Consider the following 17,387-nt stretch of genomic DNA (forward strand, 5'->3'; position numbering starts at 1 on the left):
CTATTGCAAATCTACCTTAGAAAAAAAAGATAGAAGATAACCTATAAGTTTGTTTTCTTTAACATAACCTAAAAAGGAAAACACTCAAACATGAAAAAATTTAAATTTTAAATGATGAATTTTCGAATAAGTCTTCTCAATAAATATCCAATCTATCAGTATTTACAAAATGGTGTTTGCAATCAATGTAGGCGACAATATAACACAAGAACGTTCACAAACATACTGGCAAACCAGCCCAGAAAATACAGTTTTACTAAAGAAGTGCCCCTAATAGCATACAAATACTGCTCTTACAATAATTTCAATATTACAGAAGTCGAGGAGGTTACAGGGCTTTATCCTTATTCAGAAGCTCCATCTCTGTCCCAAGTAGACTCTGCAAGAAGCATTTTGTTTGAAACAAAGACAGATCCCCTAATAGGTGAAATTTCCAAATGCGTCTCCATTGAAGACATTTTTACCTTCCTGAGAGAACATAGTGATAAGTTACAATATTACCATCTAACCCAAATAGTGTTGGTACTGTATGATCTGCAAAATATATTTGTTTCCCATTGCAGCGAAGACACAGATACTGATCTTAAGGAAAGTTTTTTTAAAAACCTTATGCAGCACCAAGAGTTTTACATGCTTACAAATGAAATTGAAAAATCTCTGGACACTTTTAATCCATTATTTTTAAGCTATATGTTGTTTTATTTAAACAGATTAGGTTTTTCTGTTGAGAGCATGCTTATTCAGAAGATGGCTTTTAAATTGAAAAATCAGCTGATGGAGAATTTTTCATTAGATAACGTGACCAGGTTGATACGAGTTGTGTTTTTAGAGAATAGTGTTCGGCCCTACTACATTGTTATGGATTTAATCCCTAAAATATTTGACCAGATTGGTAAGATCCATTTTAATTTGTTAGTGTTATTAGCTTATAATTAATATTTTGTTAAGGGTTTCACCAAAATTGTGTGTCACTGGATGTGTGAATTTTTTAACAAATTTTAAATATATTATGAGATTTATTATATAACTTCCCCATTAAGATTTATTAGATGATCTTCATGATGGATCTAAATGTTTTAGATTTAAAATTTAAGGTACCTGCAGGTAATAAGGCCTGGCATGTAATAAGGCCTAATAACAAAAATTATGCTTTCAAGTTGTTTTACGGGCCACACCACAGATGTACATCTGTGGCCACACTACTGGTTACCGAGGGCTCTTTAGATGACCTTGGATTGAACACCGGCCGCGCTAAATGAATTTCCACATGATCTCGTCAGTGCAATAACATCTCTCGTCGAGTGAGTGAGCCTTGTAACAATAGTAAAAAAGCATTGAAGAAAATCGTTTTTTTTTTTGGTACATTTTGTTAAATTCGTTTTTCTTAGCACTGGCAGTTTCTTTGTTTCATGCATCTGTGTGATAACTTCAGGTTTGACTCAGATATTTGGGGCAAAATACGTTTTTGTAAAATTTGATACGTGCCGGAAAATAAGGCCTATAAAATTCCACTATAGGCCTTATTACCCTCCCTTTGTTTATATCCTAATAAAATGTGGTAATGAAAAGATATGCATTCACATTCCGTTCATTATTAGAGCTTATAGCTATTCTGAAAAATGTGTATTTGTCACAAACCAACAATTTTCTCAGACCTTTACGATTCCGAAAGAATCCGAAAAGAAAAAGGGCACTTTGGTCAGAGGAACAGCTAGTAGCAGCAGTTCGCGCAGTAGAGAGAAATATTTTGAGCACATATGCGGCAGCTGAAAGATTCGAAATCATCTTAACAGTGGCAATGTAAAGAAAACCATCGGTCGTCAAGCCATAGTGTCCAAAGACCAAGAATCTAAGCTGGTAAGCAGAATAATTAGATTCGCTGAAATAGGTTTGCCGATAACACTACGAATCCTTCGTCGTCTACAATCTTTTCTACGTCGTTTACAAATTTTGCGAAATGAACAACATAAAGCACAATTTTAATATTAACCTAAAACTGGCAGGCAAGGATTGGCTATCTGCTTTCATGAAGAGAAACCCAATTATTTCCAAGCGAAAAGCACAATTTATGAACCCCGCGAGGGCACAAAAGCTAAATAAGCTTATAGTGGATGACCATTTTGCTAAAATCAGTAAACTTTACGATCAGCTGGACCTAAAAAACCACCCCGAGCGAATATACAATATGGATGAAATAGGTTGCAGGCTGACGGCGCACCACCAACAAACGGTACTGGCACAAAAAGGGGCTAAAAGAGTCCAAACCGAGAGTGTCACTATTGCTGGGTGTGTGAACGCATTGGGTTGTCCTATACCACCAATGGTTATTTTCAAAGGTAAAAGGATAAAGCCAGAATTAAATGATAACCTACCAGCAGAGACTCTTGTAGCCAAAGGTTACATGACTTATGAATTATTTTCTAAATCATCTAGCCAAATACAAAAGCCCCGGAAGATGCCTTTTGATCTTTGATGGCGCAGCTTGCCATTTGGACTTATCAATTGTCGACGTGGGAGATTCTTTAGATATCGATTTGTATTGTTTGCCGTCCAATACAACTCATGAATTACAACCCCTCGATAAGTCCGTATACCGCTCGTTCGAACATCATTGGGACGCAGAACTCTTATCATTTTTGGACCAAAATCCAGACAAAAAGATAACAAAGACACGATTTAATGTTATTTTCTCTAACGTTTGGTCCAAATGCATGACTCACAGCAATATCACCTTTAGGGCGAATCCGGAAACAGCGTTTGCACCATCTATATTGTCAGCTGTAGCTCAACCAGCAATCGAGGCTGTAGCCAATGAGAATGCGCCCAATCCCTCTTCCAAAGCATCAACTTCAAGAAAAGTGCAACGAACATCTGAAGGTCGTCATATCCAAAAAGAAGCTAAATGGTCTGATGAGGATGAGGTGCCTCTTGCAACACTTAAAAACAAGTTAAATGAGACAACCAAATGTCAGCAACCGTCAACATCTAGACAAGCAGCTGAAAGGACGCCCATCAAGTTTTCTAACGAAGCCCATTCATGTTCCTCGAAAAATATTGGAGATGGGAAAAAACATTTTTATTCACTGGTCTATTCGTCCGATTCTTCTGAAGGCAAAGATGATGACAATGATGAAGTGGGTGAAACTACTTTAGACACTTCTTTCCATGAACTCTTGCCAACGCCAATAAATCAAACTGAAAAGGCACGCCCAATTCGAAAAAAAGCAATAAATTACAGGGGAACTTTGGTTACTAAAGATCTCTTTAAGGAAAGTAAAGAAAGCAGTGCATGGCTTAAAACTGGAAAAAGCGCTAATTCGAAGCAGGTGAAGGCAAGTTGGTATTGTCATGCGTGTATGGCAGATAAAATGGCTGATATGCGGCAATGCACAGAATGTGGTAAATGGTATCATGAAGAGTGTGTCGGATTGACACAAGAAGACCCTGATATTTTTGAGTGCCCCGCTTGTTGTTAAAATCCTATCTCACACCGTAGGCATCTATTTTTGTTATCAATGATAATGTGTTTAAGTTTGATCTCAAATACCAAATATTTCTACTTTAATAGCCATTTTTTATGTTATTTTAGTGATAGGCCTTATTGTTTAATAAGGCCTAGTTGCACTGTTTTTGAATTTTTTGTTTTATTTTATAATTAGTAGAAACTGTTTTACTTTTAAGTTTATAAATCAGTTTTTTGACCTTGCTGGACATATTACCAATAAAAATTAAAAACTAATTAGATGTGCTATTAATTTTCTGAATATTTTTCTTTAGCTAGGCCTTATTACCCGCAGATCCCTTATTTGTTTGTTCATTTATTTATTTATTTAATCAATACACGGGATCAACCCCATTACAAAAAATATATATATTTCTGAAAAAGAAATAAAAGCTATACTACCTAACCACTAATTACTAATTAACAATAATTATCAGACTTATTCTTAATACCAAGGATAATTAAACTGTTTTACAAGTAGTAATAATATTCTCTCAAAAACTGAACAATTAACAATGCAAAATTAGTTCAGAAAAAACCAAAAATATTATTATTAATGACAATGATCAAATGTACTTCAAATTATTAATCATGGAGCAAAATTAATTAAAAAAAAACAAAATCCTACAAACTCTTAATAAGACTCCTAAAATGCAATAAGGAAATTCCCTAAACTTCAATTCCAGTAGAGTTTACCAGCTTCAAGGTTCTTTCGACAGGCGAGTGCATAGCATAGTTGGTACGATGATATGGCAAAGAAGACAATCGATTTACCCTCAGATTACGATGTGGAATATGAAATAAAATCTTATTAAGTAGTTCGGGACAAATCACAAGGCCATTCAAAAGTTTATAAATAAACACCAAATCATTCTCAGTGCGTCTTTTAAGTAAACACCGCATATTCAGCAAGTTCATTGCTTCATTATAACAATGGTCTTTAGGAACTAGAATGCGAAGTTTATAAAGGCAGAATCGTAGAAATTTATTTTGAACCCTCTTCAGTGCCATACAATTATTCATGTAAAGAGGAGACCAAATTATTGATCCATACTCCAACAAAGAGACAACAAGTGATATGTACAACCTCTTGCAAGTTTCAACCGACAGATCTTTACAATTGCGCAGGACAAAACCAAGGACCTTAGATGCCTTAGTTAAAATAGTATTTACATGGGTATTAAAATTCAATTGTTCATCAAAAAAGATACCAAGGTCCTTTACTACTTCAGTGTACCTAAGGTTAACATTATCAATAGTATAGGAGGAAATTACCCGTTTGTTTCTTTTGAAGAAAGAAACAAGAATTTCTTTGAAGAAACTAATGTAACTGCATTTACCCACATTCAAAGCCAAACTATTACCAACACACCAAGTCTTGTTTTAAACTGATCACCCTATAAAACTTTAAATCATCGGCAAATAACAAAAAATTACTATTTTTAAAGCAAACTTTCTGCTTTGCTGAAATCTGTCAGAAAGAAAACTTACAAACCAGACAATCTGAAAAACCAAAAAGTCTCAATTTTTCTAGTCATAAGCTATGGTTGACACTGTCAAATGCCTTGGAAAAGTCTGTATATATTACATTCACTTGTTCACCCCTCTCCAAAGCATTGAACAGAGCACCCTGATACAGCAACAAGTTTGTAACAGCCACGACTGAAGCCATGCTGTTCACTTAAGAGAAGTTCTTTGCAATAAAAATTAAGTTGGTCATAAATAAGACTGTCCAGAAGTTTTGGAATGGCAGACTGTACACACACACTCCTGTAATTGATCATTTCATTAGCAGCACCACATTTAAATATACGCGTAATAAAACTGAGTTTCCACTGGGTGGAAAAACTGTTAAGTCTAAAGACCTACTGAATAAAATAAAGAGGGGATAAGAGAGGGCACATACACATTCTCTCAAAAAATAATTGGGTTGGGTTGGGTTGGGCCACAGGAAGCATTTCAATTGGTTGTTATTTATTTATAAACTGAATCCTAATTTATTTATTGTACATTTTACTTGGGTACTCATAAAATAAATAAACATTATTTCAGAGTAAACTAGTTTGTCCTGAAAAACTTGCTTATCAGATTTACGAAGAGTGGAATAAGTTAGATGCTTGAAATAGAAAAAAATCTGCTTAAATGAATTTATTGGTAACAACTTTCTCAGTATATAAATATTTTATCCAAAAATTACTCCCAAGTATTATGTATTATAGTTACCGCTACAACAACTTATCAATTTTCACCTTTTTAGCCTAAACAAGCAAATGAATATGATTTAAATGTTGTTTAATTACATTCATAGACTGAAGTTTAACTTTTTTACTCAAAGGTACTAGTGATTATGTAGTATGAACTATTTATAATTGACCTGCCTTTTGAATGACACTTAATTCATCAGAGCAACAATAATAATATGAACTTACTTAAAATGCTTCACAATAGTTCATACACTGATAATACTAATAACTCTTTTTTTTTAGAACAATTGAATACAGCAAAAGATTTAGAGCATCTAACATCATGTCTTTATAGGCTACACAATATTTTAACGGATGACATATTAAAACAGTATGATCTTAAAATAAAACAGTTAATACAGGAGAAAATCTTAACTGAAAAAGACTATCAACTAATATTAAAGACATTGTTAGTGTTCAATACATCTAAATGGAGGCATAAATATTGTTCAACTCTATCGAGTTCTATTTCATTTATAAAAAATTCAATGGAGTTATTGAATTTCACCCAAATGTACCATGTCTATGATGTGAGTGGTATTTTTATATTTAAAAAAATCTGTAAGTACTTAAAGCCTATTTTGTAGATATTTTTTAAAATCCAAGAGCCTGGAGATGCACTGAACTACATTCAGAGGGCGGCAGCTAAGCTCCTTAATGAGCTAGAAGATACTGAGTCAAACTATAAAGATAAAATGAAACTATTTTCTTTAATCATTTATTTCTCTTCGCCCATAAATAAACAACATTTTCGTGAAGACATCGATAAGTATTCTAACAAAAACGAAAATTTAAGCACATTGATTACAAGAAGAAAGATTCTTTCATATTTGAAAATATCTGATCCGAAAATTTGTGATGCTTACTGGAACAAGGTCTGCCAAGTATTAGGAAAAGAACATGAATTTGATAAAATTATTAGATTGATGGATAACTACATGTATTTCTGTATAGATATACCAGGGTTTAGGCATTACGCTTTCGAACACCACATATTAAAACTAATAAGAGACCAGCATGAATCTGGTTTGCTAACAATGTATCCGTACAGATTTTTTACTGCCTTACCACTTGCCTTGATAGGCGCTCAGGAGAGTCGCTTTTTAGAAAGTCTATTGGACAGTTTCCAACAGTTAAAAACGCAAATGACAATCATTGATATTCTTAAAATATCCCAGAGCATACAAATCTCAGGACAGGTACATATAAAGTAAGTTCTTCGCCTGGTAATGTTATGTTATATTTAGATTTTCCTTTTAGCGTAAATCGATTCTTACCACGGCCATGTTACAAGAACTGAAATCTATTTTGCACAAGCAATCTGAAATCACCTTTTCGAGAACTAATACCTCCGAGCCATTTTCTACAGGGATATTAGCCAAATCTTGTATTATACGAAACGACTGCGATAACGAGTTGTTCGATGATATGGTCATAAGTTTCAAACATACCAAATATATGTCTTCAAAATGTATGGAGTATATGTGTTATATCATGTATACAACAGCCTCTTTAGTTCCGGAAGTTGTTAACTTATGTATAGAGTATTTGGTACATAACAAACGAAGCATTGTGGGATTTAATGCATATAAACTGCTACTGTTATGCTTTGAACTAAATTATCTTCCTGTACTTGAAGACGTTTTTTTTAAATCTGTGATAGATATTATGCTAAGGTAAGGTAGGATACAGATAATACAGGAATCGTTGGGTGATTTTAAAAGTATGTTAATATCAACATAATTTTACTATAAGCTTTAGGACAATTTTTGTTTATTACATTTTTTTAACACTCTTTTGTCCCTGTGAGGCTTAATTAGTCAGGTCTATGGAGTTTAGTCTGACTCATGGTAATCAAAATGTCACTTAAGTTTGGTTTTGAATAAGTCAATGGGTATTAAAAATGCTTCGGTCATCTTCCACTAAATTTATTTACAAAATATTAATCCGACATGTTTCGGACATATAACATGTCCATCATCAGGGATAACAACGGGGTTCCGTCAATACATCTTATAGATCTAGTGCCTCAGACAAGGTTAAAAGGTTAAAACGAATTAAGATACATGAGAATGAGATCAAACATGGATTTACAAAAACTTTAAAATTACATCATTACGATAGAGGAAAGTAGCCTAATACTGCATAGGTTCCTAATATCGGACATAGTAATCAAGAGAACTATTACGCAGATCATTTCCTACAAGAATTACAGAATCCTATCATTGTTTATAAAACGTAATTTTGCTACTGTAACGGTTTTCGATGTGCATAGATTTTAACAGTGTATAATTTTTGGCGTTATTTCTGGAAAAGGTAGGTTAAATTATTTGTTTGTTACATACCATATCATTAACTAGATTGCAGATGATACCTTTTAATGTATAAATTGCTTCTGTGAACTATTTTTTAAATGTAAAAAAAAACGGTAAATTTAGTTATGTACCGTAATATCGGATACTTTTGGTTTCCTAATATCGTATAGTATCCGATATTTGGAACCAGTTTTCTGGAGCTGCTTTTAAATGAATCAACTGATTTTCTGTCATAGATACTTGCGTTTTACTCTCTTTTTTTTAATAATAAATGAGAATAAGTTTCATATACCATATTATTATGGTTTTAACCTTCATTAAGGAGGTTTTTTGCTTTTTTTTTCTAGATGAACGGAAAACAAGAGAAAGGTCGTAAAACATGGGATGCAAGAGCCATGGAGCTTGCGGTAAATGCTGTTATAAGCAAAGAATACCCCATGGTATTTAAAAGCGTCAAAAATCTATAAAGTTCCAAGAAGTCCCCTTGTTGATTACGTAAAATCAGACAAGCCAATAGAAGTATTAACAGCTACGAAATTAGGAAGAAGATCTGCGCTAAGCAACGAAATTGAAAATCTGTTAGTTACATATTGTTTAGATATGGAGAAACGGTTTTATGGACTAAGAGCTTCCGATATTAGAAGGCTAGCTTTTTAGCTAGCTATCCAGAACGGGCTATAACACCCTTTTTCTATGACGAAATCAAGTGCAGGAAAAAAGTGGCAAAAAGGGTTTTTAAAGAGACATCCTGAACTGAGTTTTAGAAAGCCACAGGGTATATCGGCAGCCCGCGTAAAAGGCTTTACTCGAGAAAATTGCGCGGCTTTTTTTGATCTGTTAGAGCCAGCCTTAGCAGAAATCAAATTGAATCCAGCCAGATTATTTAATGTAGATGAAACAGGCATTACAACTGTTCAACACAAACATTCAAGGGTTCTCAGCTTACGAGGTAAAAGGCAAGTTGGGGCCTTGACGACATCCGAAAGGGGAACTCTTGTTACTGTAGTGACTTGTATGAGCGCTACCGGAATATATGTGCCACCTATGCTAGTATTTCCTAGAAAAAATATGAAGTCTGAACTTCTAAATGGAGCACCGCCAGGAACGATCGCCAGATGTCATCCTTCCGGTTGGATTCAGCATGATCTGTTTACAGCTTGGTTAACCCATTTTATAAAGCATGTTAAACCAACAAAGGGTGATCCAGTTGTTTTAATATTAGACGGGCACTACTCTCATACGCGCAATATCCCTTTAATTGATTTAGCAAGGGAAAACTATGTGCATATTTTATGTCTACCTCCTCATTCGACACATAAGATACAACCCCTAGACGTAGCTTTTATGTCTCCATTTAAAACATATCATGCATTGGAGATTGAGTCATGGCTCAAAAATAACCCAGAAAGGGTGGTAGCTCACTATCAGGTCGCTGAGCTGCTAGGGAGAGCATACCTACGTGCTGCAAGCGTTGAAGTGACCGTAAATGGTTTTAGAAAAGGTGAGATTTTTCCGCTCAAGAGGCATGTATTCCGAGACGATGATTTTGCTATTCATTCCCAACGTGAAAGAACCCCGCCACCACCCCAACAACTTGATGAGAACAGGCCAGAAAGAATCCGATATAAGGAACCCAATTTCAAAATAATAATTTATGCACTGTTAGTGTAGCTATTTCGTATCACATAATGAAAGAACATATATCATCCTAACCGTTTTTAACATGCAATTAATTTATGTGGTATGTAGGTATTTTTTGTTAATTAAAAGAAAAAAGTATCCGATAATAGGCAACTTTCCTCTAATCGAAGAATTATGATGAGAGAATATATAAAGAGGATGATCGAAGTATTTTTACTTACCCATTGACCTAATAACTCCACTGCAAGAATGGACTACTTCTTCAACTTTGAATAATTGCTATAATATTAGAAAACTTTCTATTTTTTTGTACAGTATTGAAGACTTCCAAAGTAGAAAGCTTTTTAGGAAAAACCTGATGCGCACTGGTAAAATGTAATAAAATTGTAAAAAATTAAAAAGTTATATTTTCCTTAATACCATTAGGTACTAATAAGATCCTTACAATACATTGATGTTACGTCCTCTTCTTAAAATCATACAAGGATTCACACCCTGTATTATCAGCACTCAATGAATAAACACTGTATAATACTTAACACAAACTAATAAATATATTTTTTTAGGGATCAAGAGAGAATGAGCTGTCTAGCTTTGCTTCAATCCGCCTTATCTTTATGTTATTTCCACAAAATTCCTAAATCTTTAATTAAACAAATTTTCAACGTTGAATTCTTAGACAGGGTGGATGTGGAGTTGAAGCATTGCTACTATAGGGTAAGTTATTTCGCTCTTTACTTTTGGATGTTTGAAGTAATAAACTGATTTTAGGACAGATATCCCCACAGAGTTAGACGTCATCTGATGCAGTTGAATAGGGCGGTGTGTCTTGAATATCCCGAATATAATGTCCCATGGTTTCATCAAAAATATATTGAGGATTACCAAAAAATCAGTAAGAATACCTATATAATAAGAATAATTATTTCTCTCTTTTACACTATGTCCCATTTTGCAGGATCAGTATTCAAAATTTAATGACTCAAATACAAATGGGACATAGTCAATAGAGTATTTGATAAAATGAAGTAACAATGGATGAGCGACATATTATTTTACTCTATAAGTTAAAGCTCCCAAAAAAAGTCCAAAGAAATCTTTTAGCTCGTAGATTAGTTTTGGAGTCCAAAGTAAGCATAAATTTATGGCATAGTTTGCTATAAAGTTAATGTCATTCAGGTTTCTGGTGCTGCGTTTAATGTTTCCACTTATTTCTAATGTCAGGATTGGTTACAAAAAATTGACAAATCATAAAATATAACTACTAAAATATTTTAAAAAATAACTGTTTACTAATGGCAGTCATCGTCCGACAAAAAATATAATTCCCTATTTTCTTCACCGTTTATATCGCGAATGGACTACATATTCAACAAAAACAGAAGTAGAATCTCCTTTAAACCAAGAGCGTAAGAATCGGCCATTAATTAATTGCTAATCACTGAGTTTTATACAATTGACATCGGTAAAATTCTGCCACATGGAATTGTCATAGATTGTCAGTCCCAAGTCTGTAATCTGCTTCATGCACACACTCAAATGAATTATTGTGAACATAATAAATCAAATCACTGTTGAAACTTGTCCTGGAAAACTAAACTAAAAACTTCTAAGACTAAATATTACCTGTCCAAGTTTTAAAGCCTATCGTCTAGGCAAATTGAGACCTTTAAGAGTGGTTTTCCCTAATAGTGAGCTGGCATTCTCTGTTTTAAAAAATCGTAAATCACTTGATAATTGTCAAATTAAAATAAAAGCTGACCTAACACCTATTCAAAGTAAGCAAATAAAAAATGCTTATGAAGAACTTATTATGCGCTCACGTACAGAACAGAACTTATACATACAATATTTTAATGGCATTCCTAAGGTGGTCCAACAGAAGAGGAATAATGTTATTAGTGGCCACTCAATATACTAGAAAAAATTTAAAATTATTCCTGTTCATAAAAAAAATGATAAAAATCTTATCGATCCAACATGACTTCATGAAGGGCAGATCCACTACTACTAATCTTATTACGATTACGGATTTTATGTCAGAATCTATAAATGATAATTCTCAAGTTGATGTGAAAGCTTTCGACCGCCCTGATCATTCTATTCTTATATCAAATCTTTCTGACCAATTTGGGTTTTCAGCTCGTTAAACTTCTCTTATCTCTTCTTATCTTACTAAACGTCCCCAACATGTTGAAAGCTTTGGACACAGCTCAACTGAAATAGTCGCTCCCTCAGGCGTACCACATGGCTTCATACCTCTACTTTTCAACTTATTTATTAATACCATTTCTAAGAACCTAGAAGTAAACAGTTATTATTTATTTATTTATTTTATTTATTTTTAGCAATACAGCAAACAGTATAAACCATTTATAGAGCCAAAGGTTACAATAATGTTTTAACAATTTTTAAGATATAATAAAGACATACATAAATTAAAACTAAAATATTCTCCGCGACATCATAGTATAAACTATATTTTAACAATTTATAGCAACAATCTTAAGCTTCCTATTTAATAATAAGCAACCACAAATTATAAACCCCAAACAAAATAAATACCCTTATACCTAAATCTCAAAGAGAGAACAAAAAACATAAACAATACAAACAGCAAAGTTAATTGGATAATCCCAAAAACGCTCTTAAAACTTCAGCACCAGAGCATACAAATAAATCACAATATTGTGAGACTCTATTAGCGTTATTGCACATTACATACAGGGGTGAATATAAGAGTATATTCGTATTTGCCTTGGTACAGTAAAAGGTTTTAGTATTCCTAGAATTGAATCGGTACACAAAAATTTAATTTATCTAGCAATTGAGAACAGTCAATATCCTCACGCAGAATTCTATGCAACAACACAACTGAGGCTTTGTTTCTCCTGAATTCAAGTGATTCCACGAAGAATCGAGTTAAAAGCAGATTATATGAAATGCCCTGCGGAGGGTAAAAAACCATCAACTTGAAAGGATAGATAATTTTTCTATCGAATACTTATGAATGTATTTTTTAATGTATTTATACTGTGATGATAAAAAAGTATACTGTAGAATTGATACTATTGAGGACTGCATTAAACTCCAAACAGACATTAACTTAGTGAATACAAAATACTACTTAAAAAAAACTGTGTTACTGACCAATACAAAATTGATGTGACTTAAGTTGAAGCTTGACCTTGAAGTTATAAAATGCTGGGTTTTGTTGTCAGCAACTCTCCATTCTTTGAGAATATCTTTAGCATTACACTGTACATTGTAATGCTAGAGATATATATAATTGTAATACCTGTACTTTGCCTATGTTCGTTCAATTTTGGAATATTCTTCCCAAGTCTGGGCGCCATACTATCAGAGCCATATTCAAGAGCTTGATAATATACAGCGAACTTTTTTTAAATTTCTTTGGTTTAAATGCGAAAGAGTGTACCCGGAAATCAGCTTATCACATGATCGTTTGCTTGAAAGATTTCAGGTAAAGTCCTTACAGGAAAGAAGGGATTCGGCAGATTTACAGTTCTTACATAAATTAATTAATGGTGTAATTCACTCGCCAGAGATCTTGCTAAATTTAGACACTCCTCGGCTGTCAGCTCGCAGTCTTGAAACTTTTTACCTTTCAATACCTCGAACCAACATTACAAAATTTTCGCATATACGTAGAGCATGCAATACATACAACTCTATAACCGATTTTGGGCGGATAACTACAATTTATTGGTAATTACCGCGGTTTTTACACGCCAAACAACTACATTGACTTCACAACTTATTTTCGTGTAAACGTTTTGGTTTAACCAGTGTTTATTGATTATAAATAGTAAATAATAAACAGAAACAACTTTATTTTGTGTACTGCATTCTCATTTTTTACATAATATTCCTTTATAAATAATCATATTTCCTAATCTCTTGTGTTTGTAGTTCCTATAATTTCGTGTATTTCGACATTATTTAGGATCTATTTTTTGTTACATTAATTTGATTATCCATGGTGACCAACTCTATTTGTAATGCTGATATTGCTAATCCAAGAATAAGACTTATGTGCTTACTGGCTGTCGTTTTTTTTATTGAAAATTTCATGTTGGTTTTATATAATATTTACGGCAGTCACTTTAGTCCAAAACGCAAGAAATAATTTCTTGCTTTGAAGGAAAAATATATCCCTTCTAATAAAGTGCCTTCAACAGAACCTCGGCTAATGGAGTACAACGCATATAAATTCAGACTTTATTTTTATTATTTTTCTAAGAATGTTTTGTCATTTCAAATAATTATTTAACCAAAAATGAAAAACTACTAGGCAGACAACTTTGACAGTAGATTGATGACGCCACTTTTTAAAAACGAACAGCACCTAAACTTATTTGATGTGTGAGGAGGTAAGGTTATAATAGAAACTCCTGATTTTCTAGCCAGGTTTACTAAATTAATGAACTTATGACTTGACTGTCCATCTAGTATCAGTAGACTTGGACAATCTGTTGTTGTTTTGGTGCAGCCTATAAAATAATTTAAAAATTTGATATATAGGTCAGCATCCATCCAACCTGATAGAGCAGGAAATCCTACTGCTCCAGGAAATGAAACGCTCAAAAAACCAGGATTCATTTGAACACGAGGGAAGACCATAAATGGTGGAATAAACGTACCTGTAGCGCTGACACAAGCTAATAAAGTTATGTTTTTTCCTCTCTCTAAAGAAGTTAATCTTCCCACTTGCTTTCTTCCCTTTTCAGCTAAAATTTTTCCCGGTTTTTGATCGCAGGTAATCCCCGTCTCATCACAGTTAAAAAATCCGATGCGGCGGAAAATTAAACTTGTCCAAGGTCTTTTTTAAGTTTTGAAAAAAATCATTAACCCTAGATTTGGAAAATCCTGTTACTCTTGCAATGCTGGTTGCTTCAGGTCTTCGAATGGAGAGGATTTTCTGACGATTTAAAAATGAGCTCACCCAGTCTTTTCCTGCAAGTTTTCGATCTTTATTAAAAGGATGACTTATTTGATTGACTTCAGCAAATTGAAATGCAATTCTTCGAAGATCTGTGGTCGAAAGTCCATAAAACAGTTTTTCCAACAAAATTATGTGTTCACATAATTCCTTTTCCATTTTGTTCAGTGAATACGGGTTTGAACCTGCCATGGTTTACAAGTGGAGTGAGCTGTCGACGCTTTAATCGGGATTGTAAGGTGGTTCTTGGAATACTAAAAACCACACTAGCTTTTTTAATTGACATCTCTTTATTTTGAATCGCTTCTAAGGCACTACGAGTGGCATTTTCTGAGGATGATCCTTTTTGGGTTTTGCGCACGTAGTTATGCACCATTTTTCCTCTGCAATATATAAAATATATTTATAAGAACTTTTTATACTACAGTGGGGTAAGTGAGTCATGCCTGACTCAAATCAAATCGAAAAAAAAAAAGCAATCGTTCTTAAAATATAAAAATTTAAATCTTGAAAAGACAGATAAATGTGGCAACATTCTAAGCTTAACGCGGTATTATGGTATGCACTTCATACAATATTAAGAAAATGCCTTTAAATTGGGGAAAATCCTTATTGATTTCGCTTAAAATATTATAAAACAACACGCAAAATTTAAAAAATGTTAATATTTACCTTAATTTTAGTAATTTTCAGCTAAATGCTTAAGGACACAATACGAGCTAATAGACATGTACACTACACTGATCATTGTCGTGCTATGATGCCGATTGCTCGACATATTTCTAGAAACGCACTTGCCCCCTATGATTCACTTGCCCCACTCTCCCCCACATCGTTTCCACTCTATTATTGGAGTTTATCTGTTGAGTGGTGTAAATAAATAAATAAATAATACTATTAAATGGATGATAAGACCTATAATATTTATCAAAATGTTATTTTCATGTAATAGGTGTAATGGGTTTTTTAAAATATTATTTAGATGCAAGAGATGATTTAGTGACACCATTGAACAAAAGTGTAAAATCTTATCTGCGAGGAATATTAGGAAAACATACGGTTTTGGAGAATGTAACCGTGCCATACGGATACGAGGTTGATTTTGTCGTTCATTTGGACCAAAACCAAAATCCTACAGATCAATTTGATCACCCATCTACAACGTAAGTTGCATGTATACAATATGCATTATTCTGAGTAATTTTTTTAATAAATTTTTCAGGAAGGTTGCAATTCTTTTGAAGTCAGATACGGCTTTTACGAGACTGTTCGTCAAGTTAAAGGGTAAACATGCTTTGAAGAACAGACACTTAGAAATGTTAGGATATAAAGTGAAAATAATCAAAAGGAGTGAATGGATGAATTTGCTGTACGCCAAAGAAAGATTCGATTTTGTTACGGATTTGGTGTTTTCATGACACAAACTGAAATTAACTGTATTAGTAAATTAATAAATATAATTTTTTTAATTGTACCTAATGTGTTTTAATTTTTTGGCAAAAGTACCTAATTATTGAATGCATCAACTGTCTCTGATGTCTCTTTTAAAAATATTCTAGGAAAATTCTTTGTGTGCAGAGAAAGTACTTGCAGGCATGCCTAGGACATTCCTGCAATGTTATTTGCAGGGAATACAATAAATTGGCAAATTGCAGGCATGATAGATACAAATGATCATTTTTCACCCTCGCCACATGATTAGGATATTCTAGGAATGTGAAGAAGAATAAAATACGCAGATTCCTGTGGCGTTTTTAGGTAGATTGCTGGTCTAGCTCACAGGAATATTTTAATAAAATACATCTAATATAATGTTTCAAGAAACATGTAATTATAGAATCTAATCCAAATTAAATAATGTTCATGGCTTTGTATTTGGTGTTATAATAATAATCTTTATTTAAGTATAAGTATATATATCGATACATCAGCTCAATAAAGTAACAAGTCCAAAAATTTCAAATTTTACTTTTTATATCTATGACTATCAGAATATACTAATTTATCAATTGCCATAGTTAAAAAATCATATTTTGTATTGTATTTTAAAGATTGTGCCGCCTAAATATGCAACAACTCTAAATTTATATTTGTCTTATTTCTATAATGTAACAACTCGACTTGCTACGGTATAGAAATATATTGATTTTATTATTTTAGTAATGAGGTGTGTTTTGAGTTGCTTTAGTATTTATAAATTAATAAGTGAATTTATATTAAATAAAATGGCTAAAAGTCATTCAATAGAAGAAAATATGGTGGGTTTAAAAACAATTTTAACAACTTATTTTATTAAAAATACAGTTTTAAGATCTTAGTTTTTTTTATTTTACTATCTTGATGAAGACAATGATGATAATGTAGCAGCTAGAAAATATAGACCATCGGCATCCTATTCATCTAATTATGATAGAGATAATATTGAAAACGGAAATTTGCCAACAACCATAAAAATTAACTTGAAAAGGGCTAAGGAAACCTAAAAAAATGAAAATATGAAAAGAATAAAAAGAAATTTGAGACACAGATTTATAAATACATTAAAAAAATAGGTGAAGAAAAAAAAAATAAAGAATCGCGTAACGAAAAGTCACGAATTAAATGTTCAACAAAAATATCCGATGATCAACGTAAGTCGTATTTCTTTACGTTACCGATCGAATCGTATTTCCGAAATTAACATACAGTAGCATAAAAGAGGGTAAATTACACATTATAGATTG

The 17,387-nt window shown here is 32.9% G+C and overlaps 1 protein-coding gene across 4 annotated transcripts; it reads left to right on the forward strand.

The window, feature by feature from the left end:
* Positions 1-49: 49 nt before the first annotated feature.
* Positions 50-16,138, forward strand: LOC126744567 (FAST kinase domain-containing protein 1, mitochondrial). Of its 4 annotated transcripts, none has more exons than XM_050452024.1 (8): positions 51-892; positions 5,989-6,275; positions 6,333-6,944; positions 7,006-7,421; positions 10,268-10,418; positions 10,473-10,596; positions 15,647-15,827; positions 15,887-16,138. In XM_050452024.1, the coding sequence occupies exons 1-8, from the start codon at positions 112-114 to the stop codon at positions 16,080-16,082; spliced, it is 2,748 nt and encodes a 915-aa protein (XP_050307981.1). In that variant the 5' UTR covers positions 51-111; the 3' UTR covers positions 16,083-16,138. The 4 variants fall into 4 exon arrangements, with proteins under 4 accessions (XP_050307983.1, XP_050307981.1, XP_050307982.1 ...); XM_050452025.1 differs by having other exon boundaries at positions 15,891-16,138; XM_050452027.1 differs by having other exon boundaries at positions 760-892; positions 6,041-6,275.
* The last annotated feature ends 1,249 nt before the right edge of the window (positions 16,139-17,387 follow it).

This window comes from Anthonomus grandis, chromosome 14 (assembly GCF_022605725.1).
Source record: "Anthonomus grandis grandis chromosome 14, icAntGran1.3, whole genome shotgun sequence".
Taxonomy (NCBI): domain Eukaryota; kingdom Metazoa; phylum Arthropoda; class Insecta; order Coleoptera; family Curculionidae; genus Anthonomus; species Anthonomus grandis.

Excerpts from the sequence above, each read along its gene's own strand:
- LOC126744567 (XM_050452024.1), top strand. The coding sequence starts at position 112 with ATGATGAATTTTCGAATAAGTCTTCTCAATAAATATCCAATCTATCAG. Across the intron at positions 893-5,988 it reads TAAAATATTTGACCAGATTG|AACAATTGAATACAGCAAAA; the intron begins GTAAGATCCATT and ends CTTTTTTTTTAG. Across the intron at positions 15,828-15,886 it reads TTTGATCACCCATCTACAAC|GAAGGTTGCAATTCTTTTGA; the intron begins GTAAGTTGCATG and ends TAAATTTTTCAG.